The sequence below is a fragment of the Urocampus carinirostris genome, chromosome 4 (genome assembly GCF_059441175.1).
Source record: "Urocampus carinirostris isolate Australia breed hairy pipefish chromosome 4, RoL_Ucar_1.0, whole genome shotgun sequence".
NCBI classification, from domain to species: domain Eukaryota; kingdom Metazoa; phylum Chordata; class Actinopteri; order Syngnathiformes; family Syngnathidae; genus Urocampus; species Urocampus carinirostris.
This window is the reverse complement of record NC_142352.1, coordinates 32,129,320-32,157,122: the sequence shown is the minus strand read 5'-3', so window position 1 is coordinate 32,157,122 and position 27,803 is coordinate 32,129,320. Positions and strand designations below refer to the sequence as shown.

Below are 27,803 nucleotides of genomic sequence, written 5' to 3'. Positions count from 1 at the left end.
TCCTTTTCCTGTTTGTGTCAATAAAACCACTCCTGACCGGAAGTGCCCCAGTTCTGTGGAGGAGTGTTGGGCTCCACGCCTTCCCTACAGGGCTGGCCAGCCGCGATGGAGATTTTAAAACTAAACTTAATGTGTGATTTCATCTGAGTAAATTCCGCCAACAAAGACTTGATATAATATTTTACTTTAACAAAATTTCAACAAATTCACACAAAATTATTGAAAATAATGGAGTTTTTTGTTATTGAGGTTTTCTTCTACTTTATTGTCAAATATGCTATATTCACAAAATACAGCACAGATGTCTTCTTCCCAGTTTCGCCACTCTAAGATCTGCCACACTTACTCCTTCTCTGTTCCCTTGTTGTCCCAATATTGTCCATCCTAGCCTTCTTCCTTCAAGGTTAGTCCCAAATCTTTACTTCAAGATTTTTCTTCCGCCTAAGACCACCGCTCTAATTTCTCTCGCAAGCCTTCCTCTCAAGAGCTCCTCTTCTGCTATCTTGGTCGCACACCTCCATCTCCCCGGTAAAGTTGCTGTGTAAATAAAGCTGCGCGACAGAAATTCGGTAAATTTGTGTTTTTTTTTTTTTATGGGGACGGATTTGTATTAAAGGTTGAACTTCTTTAGGCGAAATGTTTAATAACATTGAGAGAAGAATTTGCTTCGGTATCATTGGCTTTCGTTGTTATGGCTACAAGCCATGTTGTATGTTTAGTTCAGTATACAGTATTTTCTAATGCGTTTACGTAATCCTTTTGTGATATAACAGTAAGACAGTTCATAAAAACGCATATATATGTGTAACGGGTGTAATAATAACTTTTGTTTTATTGAAATTCCTGCTGAAATATGTGTACAGTTTTTGGTAAGTGTCCTGCAATGATCAGTCCAATAGTGCCACCTGCTGGTATGGGGTAGGTTTTGGTTTTGGCTTCTGACATGTGACCGGTGTTGTGCCCAAATCCGACTCCTGTGCAGATTCCTCCCCCCCTGGGCACAACACCGGCTCCACCTACAGGGACCTGCGTGTGTTTGACCTAGATATGAACCAAATCCATGCGCGCAGAAGGATGCTCACGAATTTGGTGTCGAGTGCTGCACATTTGCTCCCAGCATCCTCAGTGGTAAGGTCTTCGTCTTCAAATAACAAACAAAATACATACAAATGTATGCTATACACCTGCAAATGTATACTTTTTTATGAAGTATTTTTTAAGGCCCGTGAGCTTTTGGAACAAGAAATAAATGCAAATCTGAAAACCCAGTAACATGATTTTCAACATGAACAACTAAAATATAGATAGATAGATAGGACAGGCACTATTAATTTGTAATGTAGCAACATTTCACTAAACAAAATCCTATTTGTGCACAAAATCTATCCTTTTATTCGATTACTCTGTCGTAGAGATTCTCGATGCGTTTCAGTTCCATTAAAATAAAAATAAAAACTCTATCCCCATTTCAGCTCATGCTGGAAGTTGAGCATGGCGTCATATTTCGGGCATAAGATAGTCATCTATCTATATCTATCTATCTATCTCTATCTATCTCTGTATATCTATCTATCTCTCTATCTCTTTATGTATCTCTCTCTATCTCTATCTATCTATCTCTATCTCTCTCCATCTATCTCTATCTCTCTCTCTATCTCTATCTATCTCTCTCTCTCTATCTATCTCATATCCCTCGAGAGGGGTGACCGACGGCAAGACAAACACATACAAAAACAAAGAAAATAAAAAAGGGCAAGGATAGCAAAAAACACACACAAAAATGTTTGGACCATGGCCAACCTAAATGCCCAAATACCCAAACAAGTTAAGCACCTCGGCACCCAAGTTGGTCATGCTTTCGTCCCTCCAGATGAAACAGGACACAAGAAAGCGGATCTCAAGAGGATCAGGGTGACACAACACACTCTTCTGTTCAACAGCTGGGCCCGACAGCTTTCACAGGTTTACCCCTGCCGCATCATACGGTGCCCTGACCATCCCTTAGAACACGTCTGAACATCACTCTATCCTTTTTACAATACCTCTCCACTCATTCCTACCACCACCAAGAGCTCTAGCTTCCATTATATTTAGACCTCTTTCCTGCAGTGCACTCATAACACTATCCATCCACATCAATCGCGGCCTTCCTCTTGGTCCCCTTCCATTGACCTCTGCTCTGTAGATCCTCTTCAACATTCGCTCCTCATCCATCCTCTTCATGCGTCTAAACCAACCGAGTACTCTCTTAAAAATAGTGCTGTTTAATAAGGTTATTATCGATGGTGTTTTTTTATGCGTGACATCTGTAAGTGCTGTGAATGTTAAATAGGTATAAAGTAGTTAATGATGGTTGGATTGACTCAGACATAGCTCTACTGGAAGTCTATATGTGAAATGCTTGGCCCGCCACTGCATTGAAGTCTTTATGGCTTTATTATTATTATATAAGCCCTGTTTACCCTGGAGTGCCATGTTAATCTCGTTGCATACAATGTTTGACAATACTGTTATCAATGACAATAAAATACAATTGAATTCACTGGTGAATTATTTATGAGCAAAAGGCCTTTGAACTGTGAATCCTTTCAGGCAGTCAAGATGTGCAGTTCAACTTGGCGTCAGGTGGAAAAGACAGTCAAGTTAAAATATGGACCTACAGCAAGATGAGCTCTGGAGGTAAACCTCATCCACCTATCCATTTTCCCACACCGCTTATCCTCACTAGGGTCGTGGATGGTGTTGGAGCCCTCAATAGTCACAAAACATATGCAATCTCATATTATTTCTCTCTAACAGTATGTAGGATGCAACTATTGCACACATTGACCGGACAGTCGGTCATCTCCTGTGCATATTCGTCAGATGGACAACTGCTTGCCTCAGGGTACGATTTGTGCTTTTCTGCAGCTATGTTCTAATTCTGGGCCCTTTTGAATTGTCTTATAAAAATCTTTGACTGCAAAACTCTTCTTTTGAGAAGTCTCAATGACAAAGGCAGTTTTCTACCCGCATATTAGTTGAACATTTACACTAGATAAGTAATACATGAAGGAACAGAATATTGATTGATTTTTTTTTTTTTTACATTGTTTTCCCTTTCCCTGTCTATTTTAGCATTACATTTTGTATATGCACTCGATAGGTTGCTAATATGGTGGGCTTTGTAATTAGTACCTAAAGCAGTGTTTTTCAACCAGTGTGTCGGGGCACACGAAGGTGCCCTGAGACCTTTTCTAGTATGCCGCTGGAATTTGCCCAATTTTAATCTTTCCAACAAAACAGGCCATTATTCAGTATTTTTGCTATCTTCAGACAAGGAACTGTAATAGTCATTCATATCAGTAGGTGGCAGTAGATTTTTATATACTTTTTAAATACTAATTATCTACTCATCAGGTAGCACAGCACATTTAATAACTTAATTTGTTTAACAAAGCGTTTCAAGATTGCACTGTAAAAAGTAAAAACACAAAGCACATCATTCTTTTTTACTTTAAGTATTATTTTCTTCATTTTATATACTAATTGCGTAATTATGAGGTAGTACAGTGAAGTATCTTGACATAACTTCATTTTCAAACATTTTTGACGGGATGGTGTGCCTCGGAACATTTTTATAAATAAAAGTGTAACTCGGTTCAAAAAGGGTTGAAAAACAATGACCTAAAGAGTACCTGTACTCACAGTTACTGTATCTGGATCTATGGCCACTAGATGGAGACATATATCTGTTTTTTTTCTGAACATTAGGCAGCCAGTCAACAATTTTGTTTTTAATGTTTGTTGTTCTTTGTTGTTTTCGTTGCAGATCAGTGAATACAACAGTGGCAGTCTACGATGCCGTGAGTGACAGTCCCAAATAACTTTTGAGGTGCCTTATGTTAAAAATAAACATCTATATCTCATTAAAGAAAATCACACAAAAAACAAACCTCCCACTTGGGAAAAACCTTACAAATGAAAATGGCTCGATCTAAATGTTGTTCTTGTAAAACGTATTGAAAACCTCTCACACGTACCAGAAAAACGTCAACAAAAATTCTCAACTATGCCATATAAATTAGCTTAGGTTCACAAAATAACCATCCCATAAAGCTTTCACCTGTACCACCGGTGTCGGACTCATTTTAGTTCAGGTGCCAAATGACACTTTTGTGGGGAGCGGACGATTAGATTAGAGAGAGAGAGAGAGAGATGAAGATGAAGGAAGAGAGAAAAGAGGGAGAGATCGAAAAAGGGAAATAATGACAGAGAGAAAGGGAACATTCGAGAGAAAGGGAAAGAGACAAAGAAATAATCCGTCAGACAAAAAGTGACAGACAGACAGAGACAAAAAGAGAGAGAAAGAAAGAGAAAAAAGGATAGGTAGATGTAAAAATAGAGATTGAAAAAGAAGAAAAATGTAAAGGGAGAGAAAAGGAGAGATAGAGTCAAAGAGAAAGGAAGAATTTCATTTCATTTCATTTCAAGAAAGAGCGAAAGAGAGAGAGAAAAGGCATTGGAGAGATACAGAAAAGGAGTGAAAGAGAAAGAGAGAAGGGAAGAGAGAAAAACTGAAGACATCCACATTTTAATACTATGGCAGTATATTAATATTCACATTGCTTCCTGCACATCAAATAGAAAACCTTCACACAGTCATCAAAGATTCAGTCTTAAGATTTCAATCAGCCTGCTCTATACCAGGGCTGCATCTAGCGATTATTTTATAAATGACTAATCCTTCAATTATTTCATGCACATCTCAACATAATATTCTACACTATTTGTTTTAAAATAGCCTAACAATAATATGTACAGATGCATGCTACACACATGTAAATATGTAAGTTTTTTATGAAGTGCAAAAAGAAGAGAGGCAACATTGGAGGAGAATGCAAGTACTTTGTCAGATGTCATTTTATTGTACAATGAAGGTTTTTATACAGCACTTTGAATTCCATTCTGCGAAGTGCTATATAGATTTGGATCAAGATCAGTGTTTCTCAACTGGTAGGCCGGGACCCAGGAGTAGATCGTGAACCTGTTTTCACAGGCCTTTGCCGTGGCAAAATAATGCTGACAAGGGAAAATATTTAAAAGTCATTTAAACTCTTTAACACTAGGTGGTGGGAATTCCCTGAAAAGGCGAGTTGACACCCGCCATTTCACACCACAGAAACACAAAGTCAAGACTCGAGACTCCTTATGATTAAGGGCTCTAAATATAAACTTGACTTGACTGTGGGTCCTTAAGTCAGACCACTGATCAAGATGACATCAAAACACAGTTTCAGGACGCCCTCTGCTGGATCAAACTGCAAAAGAAAGAATTGCAAGACACTCTCTTATTTCCATGAAATTAACGTGCTGAGTGCTGCAGAAATTGCACGACACACCAAACCAAGAAGCGATTTCGTTGCCAATCTTTTAATTACCGACTTTATTGATTCGTTGTTGCAGCCTTCTATATGTGAAAAGCAAAAGAACATGATAATAAAACTCCACAGGTTTGCAGAGGATGCACAGAATCAAATTTCCAATGACCGTTCTGTACCGCAGGTATGTCACGGCCTGTCCCTTTTGCCCAACTTCGCCACTAATCGCAACGGGGTCCTTGTCTGGGAGGGTGAATATCTGGAGAGTAGAAGATGGGCGCACTGGCGATGGTTGGAACAACAGAGGCACTATCTTGAGATCTGTATTTTTTCCATTTTTCATTGTTACTTTTTTCTCCTTTTCATGCTCTGCTTGCTGCAACACAGGTGGAAAATCCCTGCCCGATAAGCTTTTATAGTACAATTGTATATAAATCAATTGCAAAAGGTCTATACCAGGAATGCCCGATAAACTGATCGCGATCCATTAGTCGATGGCAACGAGTGTGGGTAGATCGGGAAGCAATGAAGGACTCTTCATTTGGTTAGAATGAAGGTTTATTAAGTAATCATCTTGCAGTCAAAACACGACTGATTGTTCTCCTGAGAACAATATGGCTACCGTGTAGCTACAGCTCTGCAGCAATGTAAGAGCGGTAACCACCCCTTCCATTCTCAGAAATTGCAGGCCCATAGCCTTAACATAGTAAACGCCAGCCTACTAAATAAAATATGTCACTTTATTGACATACAGGGAAGCCAGGCTGACATCTGACCATTTCTGATACATGGGTTACTATGTATGTTGCCAAATTAGCCTCCAATTAATTCCTACTAAATTCAGGAAAGGATATCAAAATGGACCAAGTAAGAAGCCCAAAAAAAACTACAATTTTCGTACAATGTCTTATTCAAATTCATACCTGTCAACCTCCACGGCTCCATGCCCTTACAAAATCTTGTATTTTCTGTTACATGTTACAAAATACAAAATAATCTTACAGCATATTTTTTTTCAAACGCGTTTATTTATGTAATTTAACATGTTATATTGTACATGTGTTTCGTTATATCATATATATTGTTAATTAACATTTTGTTGTGAGATACTGAATTGTTCGACATGAAATAGGTTTATTATAAAAAAAAAAAATCAAAAATGAAGTAGCTTGGACGTTCACTGTAGAAGGAAAAAATACATGCAAATATAATTATGTAGAATAATAAATTTTCTTTTTTAAATTATGATTTCTGCATTAAATTATTGTTGGTAATATACTGATTAAAGGGATAACCACAAACCTGTTTTTCATTTTCTCATTTTATACTTTTTTTTCTTATCTTCTGTATACAACATAATAATTCGTAATATAATGCATCAAAGCAAGTGAGTCTTGAGAGCCGGCTCTCTTTAATGAGTTGAGCCGAAAAATCCGGTTCTCTAAAAAGAGATGGACTTCCCTTCACTACATAACTACGACATGAAATCCGAGGCGGCAGACGCATGCGCACAGTAGCGTCAAACCGTTTGCTTCGTTTGCAACGAAAAAAAACGATACAGAGATAGAGGCTACCACGGCAAACTCGTTTGACTTGATTGATTTGCCATTTCGTCATAGTCTGTATATGGTACCCATAATTGACAAATTTGTGTTTTTCCGTACAGATTTTCTTGTACGTCGTACATGTCTTAAGATGCATAATAAACGTACTTTGTACAGCAAAAACGTACAGGTTGACAGGTATGCAAAATGAACAATCAGTATGATTGGCTGAGATTGTTTCAAACGATAAAGCTACAGCAGTGATTTGGGAAATTCTAAAAACCTTGCGTCAGAGCTTGAGACACAGGGCTAGAGAGCAATGTGAGAACCGTCTTATCAGAGTTTGAAAAAATCTTTCAAGACTTTGTTAGACTAGAGGGAGCTGCCACAATTGTGCTACTCTTTTTGGGATGATACTGAGACTGATTCACTGGCATGAAACATCAAAGCAGTTTTAAGGGCTATACAAATAAAGGTGGCTTAAAATTCCAAGGTGGAAGATGAGATATTGAGACTACAAGTTGTTATTGAGTTGAAGTCCAAGGCTCACGCACATTTCTGGGACTCACTCGCAGATAAAAAGTACTTCATTAGGAGGAAACGTGCTACAGTTCCACTTATTTATGCGAGTCAGCCTTTTCCCACATGAAGACTATTAAGTCCAAATACCGTTCCTCCATGAATGATGGTCCTTTAGCAGCTACTGTCCAGACTACGTATCCTTGGCTGATTCCACTCCATGCAAGTCATTAGAGTAAAGCAGTCACAAAAAATGGTTGTATTGCAAAATATGGGCTCATGCAGTAAAGCAAGATACATAAACATATATGGTACAAATCAACAACACTCAATAGGCTATATTTATACATAAAATGTTTTGCATTTTAATAGTGGGTAGATCATTTTGACATGGTCATTTTATAAGTAACTCACAGGTAGAAAAAGTGTGGGCAACCCTGGTCTAAATAGTACAGCACTTGGAAATGCTTTGCATGCTGGGTTCATCTTGTTCATATGTTGAGCCCTATACCTTGGTATTTTCTTTACACCCTCCCAGCCCCCTTCCCTTGAACCATTTTCATTTTCAACATGGTGAGGTTTTTGAGTTTTTCCTTGCCCTCATGTAGGTTTAAGATTAGGGGATGTTGTAATAATAGTCTGTGGTTTGCAATCTTCTGTGGTCTGCGCAGCCCTTTGACACTACTTGTGATTAAGAGCTATACAAATAAACATGACATGACTACTTGACTGCATGTGTTCCAACCTGAACAGCTCTAAAAAGTGAGATAAAAGCAAATGGGCGCAATGGAAAATAATGCACAAAGGGCTCTTTAACCTCTCTTGGGCATCGTAACCACATACAGTGGAACCTCGGTTTTCGAACGCCTCTCAGTTCGAACAAATCGGAGTCCGAGCAAAAATTTCGAGAAATTCTTGCTTAGCTGTTCGGTCAAAAAATCGGAGTTCGAACGCCGGTAATGCGTGAGTGCGTACGCTAGGGTGCGATGCTGAGCGGCGTACGGGTGTAGATTGCTCTTTTCCTGACCAACTGTTATCGCTTGCGGACGTGCTTCGTTTTGCTTTTGCTTTTAATATAGGTGTACAAAGTGTTTTAGCCCCTAATTATGCCTCCGAAGAAAGTCAGTGCAAGCAGCAAAGTTGCTACAGGTGAAAAAAGAAAAGTAGTGCGTACAACTATTGCATTTAAGAAAGAAATAATAGCAAAATATGAAAGAGGTGTGCGAGTGTCTGATCTTGCTAGTGAATACCCCACTGTTCACCTGCGCCTTCTGCTGACCACCACAAAGGTAAGAAATCCTATTCATAATTCTTTTCTTTATCCTTTTTTTTTTTTTTTTACAAGTTCATGTTAGCGTAATCTTTCGTACGGAAGATTACGATAACGCGAACGTACAATTAGCCTGAGGTAGCTTCATGTTTACGTTGAACATTCAAGGTAAACATTCAGGGTGTTGGAACGGAGCCCCCTTTCCAATGAACCGCTCACCACTTGTTGTGGAGACCCGGGTGCTAAATGACTTGTAAACAACCTAATTTTTTTATTTTTACACGTTCATGTTAGCGTAATCTTTTGTACGGAAGATTACGATAACGCGGACGTACGATTAGCCTGGGATAGCTTTTTGTTTACGTTAAACATTCAAGGTAAACATTCAGGGAAAAAATGATTTCGGTGATCGAACAAATCGGTTTTCAAACAGGGTTCTGGAACGGATTATGGTCGAGAATAAGTGTCCAAAATAAATACAAATAAATACATTACAAAAATATACAGTTGCAAATAAATATTATACATGGTTACACATATTTACAAAGAAAGACGATACACCGAGAGAGTTTTCAAAGCTTTAATAATAATATAACTTTCATCCCAAACAGTGCCTGGCAGGGCAGTTAATGGTAGCAACACGCTAGCAACACAGTAAACGGGTCTGTTAAAAAAACATACCGTACTTGTAAAAATCACGGTAAACCGTCGTCATCTTCCTCCTTAGAACTGAAGCCATCAAAGTCGTCTTCCTCAGTGTCGGAAAGAAACTTTGTAATATAGACGTCGTCCCACGCTCCCGCAGCCGGACTCGCGCTGTCACTGTCGCTGGAACTCTCATCCACTCCTGATTCTGTGCCCTCCTCTCCGTCACCCATCAGACCGGCTTTTCGGAACCCGTTGGTGATGGTGGATTTTTTGATGCTGCCCCACGCTGTCAGGATCCACTAGCAGACAAGCGAAAAAGTTGCCTTTCGCATGCGGCCAGTTTTAGTGAAGTTGCAGTCTTCCTCGGCGCATATATTCCACCAGTCTAAATCTTACCTTTTGTACTCGAGCGCCGCTGGCGGCCGTTAGAAAAATTACATAAATTGGCCGCATCACTGAATAAGCCGCAGGGTTGAAAGTTTGGGGAAAAAGTAGCAGCTTATAGTCCGGAATTTACGGCATACATTAATTATTTTTTAGAACAAATCTTCACTCTGACCACTAAGTAGGACATTCAAAGTTGATATTAATTCTATGCCTGCAGTGTAGCAAGAAATATATTCTGTAAGCATATTTTTTCCTAAAGGACTTCGTCATTTTTTTTTTTAGAAAGAAAGAAAAAAAGCTCTGTTGAATTGTGTCTGTACTTATCCATAGCTTCGCTTCTCTGACCACACTGCTTTTTTACGCCTACTCACTATTTTGACCATCTACACACTGTCTAACGCTGGATAAAGGACGCAACACTAGGAAAGTTGGGTCCCTCAAAGTGTGGACGAATATCTGATCAAAGCTAGTCGGGCCTTCTAATGGTGATTTCTCATACTGAAATCATTCCCATAGGCTTGACACTTATTGATGAGCTGTGCCAAACCCTTTTTCAAGAAAACAAAATAATATGTATTTTTATACTGTGTCACTCAGGGACAATTCTTCTGAAAACGTATTTACAGTATATGTTATGGCAAAATCAGTTAAATTATCCAAGGGGCGGATCCGGCCCACGGGCCGTATGTTTGGCATGGCTCTTTCTAATGTGTATTGTCACTCGTGGATGGGTCTTTTTGTCTCCCCTACGCTAACGCCCTAGTTCAATTTAACATTAGCAAAGGCAGCAGCATGGGCCAGTGACAACGCCAGGTCTACAAAGGCAAGTGGCTCTACCTAAACTCCTTGCTAATGCATTCGTCTATCTGCAGTCAGTGTATAAAATGGCGCATGTCAGCTTTTCTTCTATCTGCCAATGTGCACTCTCCACCTTTGTTCTTTTTTTGTCAATATAAATGTCAATGAAAGCTCTCAGGATAAATCTATAAAGTGTCTCCAGCTGCTTAAGCGACCATCCCTTAAAATCAATACTCAGCGGGGCTTCAATCCAACATTCGGCCTTTTTTAAATAAAACAAAGCTAAGAAATTTAACTGTCACTCTGATTTGTTCTCTCAGCATCAACATCAGGGGGCCGGTCCAACCTCCTGGTCAGTGATTGGTCAGAGGAGGACGTTTCGGTGTGGCTCTTGGAGAAAGGGCTGGAAGGTTTGGTGGACACGTTTAGGACCAACAACATTGATGGGATTGAGCTGCTTGCTCTCACTAAAGAGACACAACTGGCATATTTGCACATAGGTGAGAACCACCACTTGCAAAATGGCAGATGGCTTTTGGCTGATATTTCTCAACTTAATAAATTCATGCATTTTGTAAACTTAAATGCACAGGTTGAAATGAAATTGGTTTCATATTCAGGGTTCGTGTGGGTACTTAAAACCCTGAAAAAGGCCAGAATTTTGATATTGGATTTTCAAGGTTTGAAAAGTGCTTAAAAATGTGAAAAGGATGTTACTCTCTGCTGCCCTCACCTGCCTTTAAGTCATTATTAGGCAGGCTATTCCTGATTTGGGTTAAAGTACACGCATATCTTAGACCTGTCTTTTGGGGATTTGGGTTGACGTTTGGACTTTACTAGAAGCAGGCCCTTTCTTACTTTTAGCAGTTTTTGACACTGACAAAATTCTTTTTTTTTTAAACATGCAGGGGTGAGGATGACATCTCTTTTCAGCACTCCCCCTTTCCTCTAACCTTATATCTTTTGCCCCAAACAGCTCTGATAACAGTGATATAAAAGCAAATAGGCGCAATGGAAAATAAAGAACAAGGGCTCTTTGAACTTGTTGGGCATTGTAAACATATACTTAATAGAGAAAATATTGAACTTTCAACTTTATAAGGACCACTCAAACAGTGCACCCCACCTCTAAATTTTGGGTGACGTTCTTGTAAATGCTTGGAATTGTATCCATGTTTCTCTGCAATCTGATTTGATGGATCGGAGATGGGAACTTATGGCCCGGGACCCATATGTGGCTCTTTTCATGAGTACATATAAATCTGAGATAAAATGCATGTGCAGAGCTTAGACAATGCCAGTTGCAAATATGTTTTGTTCTTTTAAATACAGGACACGTTTTTATCTATCGCTTTACACCGAACAGCACGCGCTCACTCCTTGTTTTAGCCCAGCACCATCTGCACTGTTGATTTTATCTAAAAAGATATGGTGTGGCTCTGAGCCACAACAAAAAAATGTATATTTTTGCTTTTATGGCTCTTATGACCCATGCATTATATGAAGAGAAAAAAAACAAGTCTGCTTAAAAATGAAAACACTTGTTCTGTGTAGAGTGCGAACATATTTGAGGACTTGAAAAACGTGTGATAATTGCAGTTACAGTATATGTTTGGTTCGGGTTCTGCAAAATACATGATTCACACCGGATTTTTTTCTTTTAAAGTTAACTTTCCAATTTCTCCAGTACCATTAAAAGACATTAGCTTTTTGTGCTCATTCAGGTCACAAAAAGGGTGTAAAAACCAGGTATAAGAGATTCTGCTGACATCGTAATTTCTTGCAACTGTTTGTGAAACAATTAATATTTCTTATCTTGAAAAGGTGGGAATTTGAACTTTTGATACAATTAAAAACTAAGACGCTATCTATTATATCCAAAGTTTAAATAAATTGTTTTTCCAAAAAGTCTTATAGGGACGATTCTATATTTGGAACCTCCAAGTGGTAAAAAAAGCCCTTCATTCATTTAAAAATATTCATTTTGGAAAAATCAAGCAAAAATACATTAAAAACGTGCATGTTTTAAAATTCACAAACGTAACAAAAAGTGCTTTTATTTTACATAAAATGGGGCAAAAATATTTAGTTAACCACTAATTGTGCATGTTCTCCCATTGAAAAATATTAGAGTGGCCTCTAATTGTCAACATGGGTAAACTTCAACCATGAAAGACAGATTGTGGAAAAAAAACGAAAATCACATTGTTTGATTTTATTTTCAAATTATGGTGGAAAGTAAGTGTTTGTTCATTACCAAAAATTCATCTCAGTACCATGTTATGCTCCCTTTATTGGTAATAATGGAGGCACATTGTTTTCTGTAACTCTTTACAAGCTTTTCACAGAGGTATTTTGCCCCATTCCACCATGCAGATCTTCTCTAGAGCGGTGACGTTTTGCACCTGTCGTTTGGCAACACGGGTTTTCAATTCCCTCTACAGATTTTCTATGGGGTTGAGATCCGGACACTGGATAGGCCACTTTAGGACTTTGAAATGCTTCTTACGAAGCCCCTGCTTTGTGTGGTTGGGATCATTTTCATGCTGAAAGACTTAGCCACATCTCATCTTCAATACCTGAACTGATTGAAGGAGATTTTTTTCTCAAAATGTCTTGATTAAGGGCCCCATTCACTCTTTCTTTTACACATATCAGTCTTCATGGTCCCTTTGCAGAAAGACAGATCCAAAGCATGACATTACCACCCCAAGATTTACACTGGGTATGGTGTTTTTCGAATACACTTCAGTATTCTTTCTCCTCCAAACACAAAAAAATGGGTTTCTACCAAAACGTTATAGTTTGGTTTCATCTGACTATAACACATTCTCCCAGTCAGGATTTGAGTCCCTGGCAGTGCATTGTGTTACTGATAGTAGCCTTTGTTACTGTGGTCCCAGCTCTCTGTAGGTCATTCACTAGAACACCCCAACCCCAATTAATGAAGGTTTTTTTTTAACATTAGGAGGCGCAAAGTAGCGCACTTTGCCTTTAATTGATCAAAAAGATGCATTTAAGTGGATGAACTGGCAGTGATGTAAACAGGACAACAAGGTTAAAAAAGAATTATACATAGTTGAATATGGGTCTGGGCTGTGACATTTTGGGGTAATTGCGCAGTAAGTCAAAATTGAGGTAAACGGGAGGTCAATGCGGGTTTTTCCTCAGTGACATAATGAGGCTGCTAAAAGCGCATGAAAGCTTTTCGACCTCAGCACTTTCGACTAATCTGGAGCACTTCTCGATACAATTCCATCCCCATAACTGCTGTTTCGCCGAAGTTTTTGTCATTAGTTCCTCTTGGGCTGAATCCATACTTTTCAGAAATAGGACATCAGAGTTTTTACTTCAATCACGGCATTGTTTGTCTGCCTGCCACACCATGGTGGTCATTTTGAAATCCCTGGCAGAAGCTTTTTTTTCTTTCTCTTAAACAACCTCAGAGCTGCACTAAACATAGTTCCTCGTCTTTGAGAATCGGAGGCATGTGCGTCATGCTCCTATTAAAGAATTGTCTTTTCGGCAGTGAAAAAAGTTTTAAGAATATATTATGAATCTAGGTACGAATGTAAGTCATATTAAGAAACCCCTTACTACGTGGAGAGCTGTTTAAGCATTTACTAAATACCTGAGTAGTCCTCACTTAAAGCAGTGTCTCTTAAATAGTGTTCGGCCTTGGGGAACTGTTTTTCTGTTTAACTGTCCAAGAATAAAATGCAAGAGTGATTTCATGCTTGTCATCACATTTATTCTAGCATTAATATGGATAAAGTATGAAAAGGCCTGTTTCTATGAAGTCCAAACTCCAAAATATAGACGCTGCCCTACTTACGAACGAGGTTCTGGACGATCGTTCGTAAGTGGAATTTGTTCGGTTGTTGCTTCAGTGCTATATTTTGTATGTTTAAGGTTTGTATAAGTAACCTGTATTGTTTTGTACTAGAAAATAAACATTTCATAAAATAATATCCTCTACAAAGATAAATAAACTGAAGTGTAACTTACTTTTGCTTGAGAAGTCCTCCTCCGTGGTAAAAAAGTGGCCGAAAAAAAACATTCTGACCATTTTCTCAACCGCATCGACCTTTCTTATTCCACTTTCATTTCAAAAGAAACTGCTCCCCTCTTCTTTACACTTTACACCAACCATATTGAATGGTTGCACAAGATATTAAACAATAAAAACGTCAAAGTTCTGAGCGCGCTGGAGATACAGTATAGTATGTTTACACACGAATTAGGAAGAGGAAGCCAATTGTCTTCTTCGGGGTGGATGTTGGGTGACCTCTCACATAGCCACACGACAGTAGCGGCGGAAAGAAGCGCTACAGTAATGTCCTGTACTCGGAAAAAGGTGCACACAATAAAAAATCTAGCTCACAGTAATGTCCGGATATTTCTCGACATCCCGGTACCTACCGGTTTTTCGTAAAGTCGAATGTTCATAAGTAGGGGAACCCCTGTATATGAAAGAGAAGCGTGTCTGAAAATGAACGTACTTGGTGCATGATGACTTTAAGCCAGAAGATGGCGGCAAAGCGTAACGCATTTTCAAAATCCTGACAGCACCTTTATTAAAGCTATTCTTTTTTTCAAAGTTGATCCATATTTCTTCCTTTATACTCTGTTAATAGGGATTGAGTTTTATGCAGAGGAGAGTCAAACAAATAATTGCTAACCACTGACTTAAAGGGACGTTGTGTATTATTTAGCACCTCTTAATGGTAAAAAACGTAATGAAAAAGTTTCGAATGTTAAGCAAAAATATGTGAACTATCATAAAAAAGTGCTTTTTTAAGAAATACTCGTACGTCAAGAAATTTGCATTCATTTTACATAACATGAAGCTCACTGAAAAGGAGCTGAAATAATTGTCCCCATCTTTCTGCTACAAGTACCCCATAAACCTTGTGAAATGCTGGTCAAAAATGGGCAGTTTGTATTGTTGCTTGTGCTATTTAGCACTCATTTTCAGTTGCACCACAAAATACAGTGACGTCTATTGTTCAAATATTTCAAAGTGTCCATTCAAGCCTTTTCCGCGCATTACTAACCGAACAAGCTGCAAAAATACTAACGTTTTACACCAGTCTTTGGATTATTGCTGCGATGTCGTGTTTTTTGTTATTCTTTCAAATCCTAGTGCAATCATTGACCTACTGGTACACAAATGAACGTTACTTAACTATTCTAGCAGTCCGGTGCTAAGGCTTATTGTGCTTACTTGTGTTGCTAGCAAAGACCTTACTTGTAGCTCTGTCGAATTTTTATGATAATACTGAAGAGAAGTTGATGACTGTAGCATGTGCTACAAAAATGAATTCTTTAAAGTTTACTGGTTGATATTGAAGGAGAGGTTTTTTTTTTTTATTCTGGTCTTGTGAATACCAATATTTAATAAATGTCCATGGGACTTAAACCTTGTACTGTACACACTTGTACTTGATTTGGCTATCACCGTGGAATAGTTGAGGCGTTAAGACAGCTGCCTCTCAAATTGAGACCAACCAAGTCCAGTGATCTTACACTGAAGTAGCCATGAGAGAGAGCCATTCTCAGATCCAGAATCGCAGACCTTAGAGGTGAGGACCGAGGATCATCTCAGAGTCCTATCGGACTGTTTTGATCCAGGTCTTCAGCTGTCTCCCGTGGCGTTTCCTCCAGCCATACAGCAATGGCAGGTTAATAACTTCCTGGATGAAATCGCCCGTTTTTTGACAGAGGGCATAGCCAAACCACTGTAGTCCCCTCATGAGGATGGTTTGGGAAAGAAGAGATATCTTTCAGCGTGTGTTGACCATAGTGTTAGATATGAAATGCTGCCACCGAACTAGAAAGATGCAGTATAGACACTGATGATCAAACACCTCAGGTTTGGTTCAGCCCTAAAAAACTCCAAACCCTCCTCACCGTAATATGGTTGTGAACGTGTTCATGGTCAGGGCTATGCCTTCGGGAACCTTGAGTCTTGGTAAGGTCACCCATGGCCTGACGTAAAACATGGCTAACAGGGCTCTGGTCGTACTTGCCTCCACATCTGTAGTCATTCTGCGGCGAGCATGTAAAGGTCTGGTGCTCCTGCTGGTCTACAAAATAGCGCATAATAGGCCCGTGCAACCTGCTCACCTCCACCAGGCAAACTTAAAGGCGAATGTTCGGTGCCTTAAAACCGAGCTATGCATACTTTAATGCGGTGCAGATCCGGGGCAGTGTCTGCTCTGGCTACTGGCGGCTTTCCACTTGCCCTATCCCTACGTCTGTGGGAAATCTGCAGCATAACAGGATGCACTCAAACTTCCTTCAACAAGGAAATACATACAGGGTTCTCTTGCATTCCCAGCTACGAATCTAGAAAATGCTATCGGACCTACACCACAAAATAGAACATCATGGACCAGCATAATTATCAGGGAGCTGTAAAGTCTGAACTGACAATTCTTCATAAATTTGTGCATATATATATATATTTATATATATATATTTTTTTTTACCTTAGATGGATATCCATCAGTGCTGATGCCTTCCATGTTAGTACTCGCCCACACTCATGTTGCTCATTCAAGACTGACACGTGCTGAGCATGCAGGGAGCAAAATATTCAATATCGATTCCAAAGTCAATATTCTTGTGTGCCGTCACTTCGCATTGTTGCGCTTCTTATTCCCATTGAGTGATAGCACACAATCATGGTGTGTTGGTTTATGTGTGTGCGCAGAATCATTTGGACAGCGCAGCAAACTATTGCGGAAGGTAGAAGAGCTGAAGAAGTCATCGGTGTGTTCAGGGTTTCCTGATGAGTTCCTGTGTCCAATCACGAAGGCACCTAGGAGGTGACAAGAACTCACTATAAGATTAATACGAGCTTGTATCTTGAAACATTCGTATCTCAAACAAATATTCGCTATAAGAAACAACTAAAACCCAATGAATCTGTTCCTGCCCTCCCCAATATCATCCAATTTAACCATAAATAGCTATATAACACAATTTTTAATTACTAAAAACACAATGAAATAGTAATTGAACATGAAAATAGAGTACCGGTAATAGGGAAAGTAGTTGTAATAGGTAGTATTGGTCCAAACTGAAGCTTAATATAGTAATTGAATCCTTGAAGTGAATTTAGCGCCACATCTATTTTTTTTTCTTCGAGGTATTAAAAAGATACTTCTATTCAATCAAATGCTCTCTCCAAATCGAGAAAAATCAGTGCCTCGGATGTGTCAGTGTGCTGTAGGTTATAGAGATATTAAATAAACACCGTTAATTGAAGAATGAAAGGTCGATAAATCCTTTCTGGTCAGGTGAGATTAATGAGGGAAGACCAAAACTTTGCCAAATTGTTGTGGTCTACGTTTAATAAGCTAATCGGGCATTATGACCCACTCTTTCTTTCTAATAAGACAAGTAGTGGCTTGTGTCAGTAATTGTGGGAGGGTACCCTAGATACATGACTTGTTAAACATTTTAATCAGCAAATTTAGAAATTAGGTCGAGCCCTCGGCTACCTCCTGAATTGAGGGACTGGATGGCACAAAAAAACCCTTTCAACGCGGTCCGTCTTTTTATTTGTCGATCTCTTTTAATTTGAGGAATTGCGACGTCACAAAAATGTCATACAATTCCTGCACATCAGTCATACTATTGGAAATGTAAAGGGACTTAAACAAGTCTTTAAAGGAGTGTTAGTAGTCGAGGGATCTACAAAGGATCCAGAAACCCTTCAAATTTCCTGTATGTGATTTGATGCAAATTGTTTACGGAGTTTATTATCCAGCTCTTTACCCGCTTGGTCCCTTTGTTCAAAGTAAGGCAAGATTTTTGCTGGAAAGACATTTCCAATCTCAAGTTTTTCGTAATTAGACGGGCTCATATGCAGAGAAGCCATTGTATTCAAAATGATGCAAAGCTAAAACCTTTAGGTTGAATTCTGGAATGAAATTTGAAATGGAATCATCCTAGGAATTGTACTCATAGTGTTAAGGCTTTGAGTCCGTAAACATAGTGAATTACTCGCTCTGTGTGCTTTGCCATAGATGGCTACTCGTATGAGAGGGAGGCCATCACCATGTGGCTAAGCACCGAAAATCGCTCCAGCCCAATGACCAACCTCCCATTACTGACAACCTTGCTCACCCCCAATCACACGCTGAAGATGGCCATTGCCCGGTGGATGTCCAGCCAGTAAACAGCCTCAAGATAATTTGCATTGTTTTTTGTCCTGTTTTTATTTCAATGTTCGAAATAAAAGTTTTCTTTCATTCATTCATTGCTCATCAGCATCTTCATTCAATTTAGTGGTAAAGTGCTTTTCTGTTTGGGAGATTTTAAACAGGCTGTCATAATCAGCAGTTCAGCAGACTGTAAATATAACTGAACATTGACAACATGAGATAACATTTTTAACTGTTATTATTCATGTATTGTATTTTCACGACCACAGGGCGCACCTTGTTGAAAGGCAATACTCACAATGAGATCTGAAAAGTCTTCCTTTACTGTTGTGCTTTGCTGGAAGATTCACCGCTCGTTTTTCAGCTTCCTCCACTTGTGAACTATTGATTCATTAATCTTTAATTTTTTCGCGGCTGCTCGGTTTCCATGTTTTTCTGCGTAACTTAGAAATCAACACACCACGGCGGACAAAAACAAGGAAAGCATTCAATGGAGGGAACGTGAGGTTTTGGATTTAATTAATATTTGGGGGGACAACTCTGTACATCTTCTGGTAGCAGAATAACTTTCGAATTGCTTGATGAGCTATGGCGTTAGCATCCATGAGTACTTTTGCAAACAATGGGTTCATTGCTTGTGATGTCATGTATACTCTTCTGCGCTTGCAGGACACTTTTGGCATTCAAACAGGACACGCTTAAAAGTCACGGCAGATCGTATAAAAGTCATATTTAGTTGAAAATGTGAACGCTTTCACAAAAACATCAGATTTCACCCAAAAATTGGAATTTAGCATTGAACTTTGCAGCGTTAACCTAGCGTTATGTACTGTACATGCCCACACTTCACACTTTAGCAGCCTCATGGTGTCCTCAGCTCCATCCGCCCCTTTACATCTGCACAATTTGAAGAAAATCTGAGACTTTTTTTGTGTGCCTCATGGTCGTGAAAATACGGTAAGCTTCATTTTCATTTCAGGATTGTGAGTGACTTTCTTTACACATCCCTGCTTAAGTTTTAAGTCTTAAGTGAAGCTGGTACTGTACTTGACAATAAAATTTCAAGTCAAAGTAGAAAGTACCATACTTTAACGACAATAGCGCGCATGTTAGCAAATGAAATTATTTTTACAAGGTTTGGTGCGCCCTCTGTGTGTGCTGTGGACGTGAAACAGAGGGTACCATGAGGGTGAAGCATTTGCACGATGATTGCATGTTAACCCGCGCCCTATCGACAGGGGCGCCTGCTAAATAGAACAATCACACATGTAACTGAGATTGCGCCTTTTACATTGTGCCTCATGGTCGTGAAAATACGGTAATTACATATTGAATGTGTAAAACTGGAGTGTCATGCCCAATTTCGTTGTCACAATAAGTTAACCCATTTTGTAACAATGACAATAAAGAACTATTCTATTCTAAAAATGTTGTGTATTCAGTGAAACAAATATCCAAATACAAAGTGTTGATAGCTTATTTCTTTTTTTGAATTTTAACATAATTTGATGGTAGGATAGCATACAGGCGCTTTAAATTCATTTATGTTTTTTTGCTTAGTTAAGTTCAGAGTATTGTGCCACACATTGTCATTAGAACCCAAGAGTAACCAATACTACTATTACTAACCTTCACAGATGAGTTTGCTGTTTGGTTTCCAAACGCTAATGCTCTACATTTCCCATCCCTGGTATGGATTACTGCACTGTTTATCACTTTCAGATAAATCCATAAGAAAAGTGGGTCTTTTATAAGGGATTCACACAAATCCAACACTTCTTTGTAGCCTTACAAATGTGATTTCAATGAGTTTAAAAATATGGGTCCATGCATTTCTAGTGAGTGAACCACTATTTTTAAATGGATTGTTCAACGTGTTATTTTATTTGTTCTGCTCAAGAACAACTCATTAATATAGCAATCGTAGCTGGATATTATCTTTCATGTGTATACATTTGAATATGTATTTTCAATAAAATCAACACAGGAAACGTACTGTTTTGTGAGGCATAAACAAATGAACTACATTCATTGTTATTGTTTATCACACCACATTATTTGTGGTTACATTCTGTATTCAAAGCAAGAAAAGTGTACAGTATATGTCAACTGTGAACATCATTGTAATTATATCTATTATGCATTTTATTTCTGACTGCTTGCATTCAATAAAACCAATAAATGCATCAGAAGATATCCGCTATGCAAAAATAAATGAATAAATGTACAGTAAATATTGAAGCAACCAACATTGACAAAGAAGTTCAGAAATTGTAACGTCTTATCTGCATATAAAACAAAATCAGATCTACTGTAAATATTTTAGCAGGTTGTATAATTGACAGAGGACTACTTAGAGGAAAATATATAATCTGCAAATATAGATCTTACTAAAATATGTACATATTTATACAAGAATATATTATATGTATTTCTATACAGTGAAGAAAATGAGTATTTGAACACCCTGCTATTTTGCTATTTCTCCCCCTAAGAAATCATGAGAGAGATTTTTCTTTTTAGTGTATCTCTCTCGCAGTAAACATGCATCTACGATGAAAATTTCAGACCCCTCCATGATTTGCCTATTTTCTTCACTGTATATACTAAAATGGTCTTAACCTGTAGCATGAGTTTTAATATGCTGCGTGCATTTAGGTTTCTCAGTCTTGAACAATTGATAATGTTAAATTCAAAATTCTTCTGGGTGGCAATAAGGTACACTGAGGTACAGTTTTGTGAAAAAAAAAAAGTCTTTAGGTGGAAGCAAATGTAGAGGCCATAAATTCATTTTAGCATTTTCTGAAACAAAAACAAATATGACTATTTTTATGGGGAACCCCACATCTAATATTATAGTTTTCAGTAAAAGGTCAGTCATCAAATTACCAATTGTTATTTAACATTAATTGTTTTGAACGTCTTTTGTGCTGCTCCCTCTGATCGCAGGTATCTTGTGGCAAAATTCTAAGAAAATGTTTGCTTTTTGTTGGATGCTAAAGGAAGTCTTAACCAGAGTTAAAATCTTTGTAACCAAGGTAAAGATAGTTGCGCAGGGCAAGCTTGACCTCTGGGATTTTTTTATTTACTGTCCTGGAATAAAGTGAAATTGCACTTCCTCTACATCAGGAAGCAGTGGCGCTCTTATTGGCAGAGTGTGTGCTCGGTGGTGAAGGAGGTTGCCTGAGGGAAGTGAACATTCGCGCCTTGCAAATACAGTAGCACAGATTTGTGGGGGGAATTCCAGTTTTTTTTTTTATTCAGTTGTTCTAAAATTCCTTCCGACCCCTTGAGATGCCCAGTGCACATGCACGGACACAACGCCGAGAGCGATTTGTGCCTTTGAAAGCATTGTGTACTTACAATTTGTAGTTATTCAGTCTTATTTGACACTTTCACTGCTTCAAAATACTATTTCTGATGTCACCTTTAAGCCTGGCGTGTTCTTCTGTGGTATCTTTCTGGCATGGTGTTTGTTTACCACGGTGTCTATGTATGCATTCCAACCCTGGTTTTATACCATCAGTAAAAGTTCTGTTTGCAATAAGTCTGAGTTTCAGTGTTGTGGTTTTTACTTGGTTGTGAAGAAAACAAAATTGCTGCTGTCAGCCGGTATGACGTCTCAAGTTTCTGCAGAACACTGTCTCTTTCGGCTTAGCTCATTGAAAATAAGCTTCTCTTTCCCAAATTTTTCTTCAGAATTGTTTTGTTTTAATCCACGTATTACCACTAATATATTACCACGTTGAGCACAAAATGAATGAAAAATTAACTTTTAAAATGTATTGTTCTATCTATTACAATAGCCAGGGCAGCACGGCAGCTGAGTGGTTAGTGCGTCCGCGGTACAGTTCTGAGGTCATGAGTCATGTCAACCCCTGCAATTACCAGCTGGCAGAGATGGGAAGCTGCGTCGTGGCCGTCATAGACTTTCTGGACTAGTTGACAGGCTGGGGGCGTCATTGCTGTCATGCATTTTCCGGACATTTTCAACATCTTACCTAGTGTTTACTATTCTGTGTACAGTAATACTAATTGTGATTCACCCTGGTCAATCCTGGAAGGGGGATTACCACATGTGAGGTCCTTTCTCAAGGTTTCTCTTTTTTCCTCACACTGAGGTTTTTGAGTTGTTCCTTCCCCGCATGCTGGTTTAAGATCAGGTAATTGTCCAATTGTGTAACTAATCCTATGCAGTCATTTGAGACATTTTTGTGATTAAGGGCTATATAAATAAATGTGATTTGACTTGACTTGACATGAGATCAAATCTTCCTGTGTGGAGTTTGCATGTTCTCCTTGTGCTTGTGTGTGTTTCCTCCGGGCACCTAGGTTTCCTCTCACATTCCAAAAACATGCATGTCAGGTTAATTGGCCAGTCCAAACTGTCCCTAGTTGTTAATGAGCGAGTGAGTTGTCTGTCTCTGCTTGCCCTGTGACTGGCTGGCAACCAGTTCCTGGTGTCCCTTGCTCACTGCCCCAAGATAGCTGGGATGGACTCCAGCACCCCCGCGACCCGACTGAGGATAAGCAATCCAGATAATGGATGGATATTACAATAGCCTTTATTTTTTCACTTTGTACTTTGTACTAATCTATACTATTCTAACCAAACAAAGTCAATCAACACAGAATCTCTGGAAAAATGCAAATTATTAACTCTTCCGTGCTATAAATTATGAAACAGAAGAACCTTTAACCAATTTAGACTGAAACTACACAGAACATCTGAAAAACATGCAAAAAATAGAAACTAAAATGTGTGATTATGATTCAAACTGAGTCCAAATTTAGCTCCTTCTTCCTGCTTTTTAGTTTGCCAGTTATGGGGGTAGGGCGCCCACCCTGAGACTTGGGAGGTCGCTGGTTTGCACCTCCACCGGGTCATATATAACATTGGTACTTGTTGTCTCCCTGCTTGGCCCTTGGTATTAGCGGTTTGAATTGGGGGTTTGGTCACCTAATGACTCCCAACAACAGGTACTGCGACATATCAGGTGGGTTGAGCCAGGGGGAATGGGAATCCCCACTGTATCAATGCCCCATGAAGAGTCAAGAATGCAAGAATGTGAGTATATCCTTGACTCTAGCCACATACAGTACATACTCTCTCCTTTGACTCATTTCTTTTTGTCTATTTTCGTCCTCAGTATTGCACTCTCAGAGACGACACTATGCATATCAGTATAAAAAAAGCATCCTAATGTGAACCAGTGTTTTGCCAAAACGTCTGATCTGACGGGCGCATCTGCTAAGACGGCGTATTTTAAAGCAGTGAAAGAGTCAGAACTAAATAAAATAAAAAATCCCAAGGACTCACGATTTTAAAAGTATGTATTGCTGCTTTCAAAGACATACGATAGGACTAAAACAGGCTAGTTCTTTTCAAAGAACTAGCTTATAGAGCTGTTACGTTGTCGAACAACATAACTAGCAGAGTACGAAGTGAAAGAAGAGTAAACATAGCAGACCCTCAAGTTAAATCATGGAAAAAATGTTCAACTGGGATGAAAAGACAGGCGCATAAGACGGAGTTAAAGAAACAAACTCCCCCCGAAAGCCAAGATGAGAAAATATGGTGAATCATATGTAGTGCCTAGAAGTAATTTTTTTTGTAAGTTGGTCCATATTTTTTAAATCCCTTATAGGTTAATACGTAAACAATGTAATAGTGAGGTGTACTAAGAAATATTTTAGACAAATTATACTATTTTTAGGGAAAAGAGGTTTTCTTCTTCTTGGAGGCGGCATGACAGAAAATAATTAAAGCATTGTCCTACTTATAATGGTGTGAAACGTAAACGATTATATACGTATATATGGCTGATAAAAAAGGATTATTACTGAGGGTTTAATGTTTTTCACATATTCCTTTATCAAAATTAAACTACAGAGAGTAATACAACTTATGATCTACATTTTTTTGATCTTTTGATTTGCATTGATGAAGCTACTGCATAAGAAGTTATCATAAACTTGAAATAAACATGAAATCTTATTGCAGCCGATACAGGCTACTCATAAGAAATATGCAATGGGTCATTAACTTTCAAACTTTTATGGGTCACTGTGTAATATTTGACCACTAGATGGTACTGTACTGTTATAGTGCTACTGAAAACAACTTCTTCAAAGCCTCAGGAAGAATACAGACTACCATTTTTATCTTCTTTTTTTTTGGCCCAGCCTTACACAAGGTTTTTTTTTTTTGGGTGTACCAGTAGCAGCGAGATATCGGACAATCATTTCAGCTTCCTCTCGTTGAGGCTTAAATTATATAAAAGAAATACAAATTTTTTGACAAAAAATGCATGTTTATATTATTTTGTAAACCAATATTGTTCTTTTTAAAGAAATGAAGTTTTTTTGTACTACTAGAAGACAGTGAAAAATTAACAATGTACCTTTAACAAACATTAATCTACCACATTATTTCTGTAAAATAGCATAGAGTTCTACTCTGCGATCCTTTGGGTAGATTATGTGTTCGACTGCTAGCGTATAGTCAATAGACAATTTCTTCTCACTCTAAGTTTCTGCTGTGTTCTCAAAACGTTTTCCAACTGAACCCCAACTGTGTTTCTCTATTGATTCAGTTCACGTTAGTCCTTACTATGCCACTCGGAAGTATCTCAGTGCTTATAAACAAATATACTGAATTGTTCTGTAAGGACTGTCATTTGGATACTGCACTAGTTATCAATAAGCCCTACTCCAAAAAGTATGTGTGATTTTCTTTATCAAACATGTGCATCAGCTGTAAACATGTAAGCAGACGAGAACCGGTCTCGGTTCAAGATTGCAAATGCTCAACAGTTTTGAGATGTTAATTGTTCTCTCTAAACAAATGATTCAGACGTTGGACTCAATGAAAGAGCGTTTGGGCTTTATGGGCACCATGTGCAGCGAAGGGTTGTCTCTGGTCAAACTGGTCTGCCTCTGCTTCCCATCAGGAAAACATAGATGGGACGAGACGGAGGCTCTGGCCTCCCGCTGGTGGAGCCGCTCCCCCAACTCACGACACTGCTGGCTGTTGACATGACTTCCGGAGAGCTGCTCCTGGAACGGAGAGTGCTTGTACTCATTGTTCAAGCCCTGGAACTCCATGGCAGTCATGTTGAAACTTTCCTGCCCCTGCCGGCTAAAACAGGAGGCCTGCTGGTTCTGGACTCGAACAGATTTGTCCATGACCCCCATGAAGGGCCTTGGTTTCATCTCACCTTTGGACTTGAAACTGCCGCTGCTTTTGAGGAGGCACGGGTTTTCCATCACCTGCTGCTTGCCGTTGTCTGACTGGCTCCCACTAGAGGCCTGACTGGAGCTAGAACCCCTGGAGCCAGAAGTTCCGGCCTCCCTTCTGCCTTCCCCGACTGAGCCCAGAGCCAGCGCCAAGCCCTCCAAAGCAACAGAATGGGCTGAGAGTCTGTCGGGACCTCTGGAGAAACTGGACGAGCGGGGCTGATACATCTGAAAAGGCCCAGGTGCGGAAGAGCTGCTCGGGGACAAGGGATCGTAGTGTTCAGTGGGGCTAAGCCCAGTATGATCCATGTCATGGGCCAGGACAGGTGCAGGCCTCAGGGAGGTGGAGGTGTTTCTCCCCGGCAGGGGACTGGAGGGTCCACAGAGAGAGAGAGGCCTACCACCCACTCTGACTCCCGATTGTAATGAGTGGCAGTGGTGATGAGTCCTGGTGCTCTGGTTTTCCCTTTGCTTATGAACGACAAAAAGTGGGTCGGGCAATTCCATTAAAAGCAGATTCTGAACATTCTCCTCTTGAGGGAAAAACGAGGTCTGTTCGGCTAAGCCGAATGCCATGCCTCCAGGGAGAGTCCTGTTCGGACCGTAAGGGTTCAGAGGCCAAAATTCATAGCCTTTTTCACATTGCAGACTCAATTCCTCTTCTTCTTCTTCTTCCTCTTCCTGCTGAAGATCAGTTCGCTCTTCTGGAATTGGCCTCTCAAGACTTCCCTGTGAACACACATCTGCCTCTCCCTCACTGGTGTGATGGTGGTGGCTGTGACGGTTGCGGTTATGGCTCTGGGACGTGTTACTGCTGCTGCATATCCTCTGATGATGTGCACACTCTTCTTCCACTCGTAACAGTAGACGACGGATTTCGCGATTGGATGGGCAAAGTCTTGTTGCTTCATGGAGGTCTGCCAGCGCCTCAGCAAATTGCCTGGGTGAGGAAATTTGGATTTTACTTCGTCTCGACATTAATTCACAATTCAATGGCAGTTGCTGTTGTATATCTCAGAGTTATGTTTACACGTTCTCTAATCTTCTTAGCGACCTTTTTGAATTAGGGGTGCGTCGATGGCAATCTTAAAAAGTAAAACCTGCTGATCTCGGTTCTTGCCATTCAATTTGTTAAAATGGAACAGACTACTTTACTTTTGAAAACCTTTTTATCATACGACACTTGACAATATGGTTGATTTATTGGCACATAAAACAGTTTAGCAGTGGCTGAACTACGCAGATCAACAAGAATGGCCATTAGTGTGGTGGGGAAGATCAACTACTTGAAAAGGAATCGCCTAAATGTATCCCTCAAAACTCTGAAAACCGAGGCCGATGAATTCTATGTCAGGTAAATCGCCACACCTCTAGTTGAAGACATTGACCTCATATATTTCTTTCAGACTTGCACTTCTGTCTATAATATTCGTCAGAACAATGCAATTTATTCTTGATTCTCGATTGAAAACTCAAAAGGTTTAGACAACAGAAGCATTATTTTCATTTGATTTAATAGTAAACATTGAGGCCGCTTCTCAAGGTTTTTTAATTATCTAATGCTGGGGGTTTTGAGTTTTTTCTTGCTCTCATGTTCAGTAACCAGGGGATGTTGTAATTGTGGCCGTGCAGCTCTTTGAGACTTTTTTTTGTTAATGGCTATAAAAGTTAATTTGACTTGACACTACATATTGGATCGCCACCCGAATAGCTAAAATTGAGTTGACCTATAATGTGTCTTTTGTGGTACTGTGGCACCTCGGTGCTGGGAGTAACTTGAACACTAGTATACAAAATATGTATAAAGATTATTTTCTCGTCACACATCTAGTTTTGCGTGGTCGTGATCCCGAGCAACAAG

The 27,803-nt window shown here is 39.3% G+C and overlaps 2 protein-coding genes across 3 annotated transcripts in view; one reads left to right on the top strand and one right to left on the bottom strand.

The window, feature by feature from the left end:
• Positions 1 to 883: 883 nt before the first annotated feature.
• wdsub1 (WD repeat, sterile alpha motif and U-box domain containing 1) lies at positions 884 to 19,919 on the top strand. The gene is given in 12 exon segments (XM_088334891.1): positions 884 to 911; positions 983 to 1,062; positions 1,065 to 1,128; positions 2,593 to 2,679; positions 2,800 to 2,887; positions 3,812 to 3,845; positions 5,501 to 5,651; positions 5,748 to 5,769; positions 10,627 to 10,646; positions 10,847 to 11,026; positions 17,245 to 17,348; positions 18,535 to 19,919. Coding segments are annotated over 12 exon segments (1,041 nt in total). The 3' UTR covers positions 18,718 to 19,919.
• LOC148367338 (protein TANC1-like) overlaps positions 18,739 to 27,803 on the bottom strand; it is a 97,067-nt gene continuing 88,002 nt past the window's right edge. For both annotated transcript variants that reach the window (XM_088334196.1, XM_088334197.1), the window contains one exon: positions 18,739 to 26,882. In XM_088334196.1, coding sequence (XP_088190322.1) covers positions 25,556 to 26,882 — 1,327 coding nt within the window. In that variant the 3' untranslated portion in view covers positions 18,739 to 25,555. The remainder of the gene's footprint in view (positions 26,883 to 27,803) is intronic.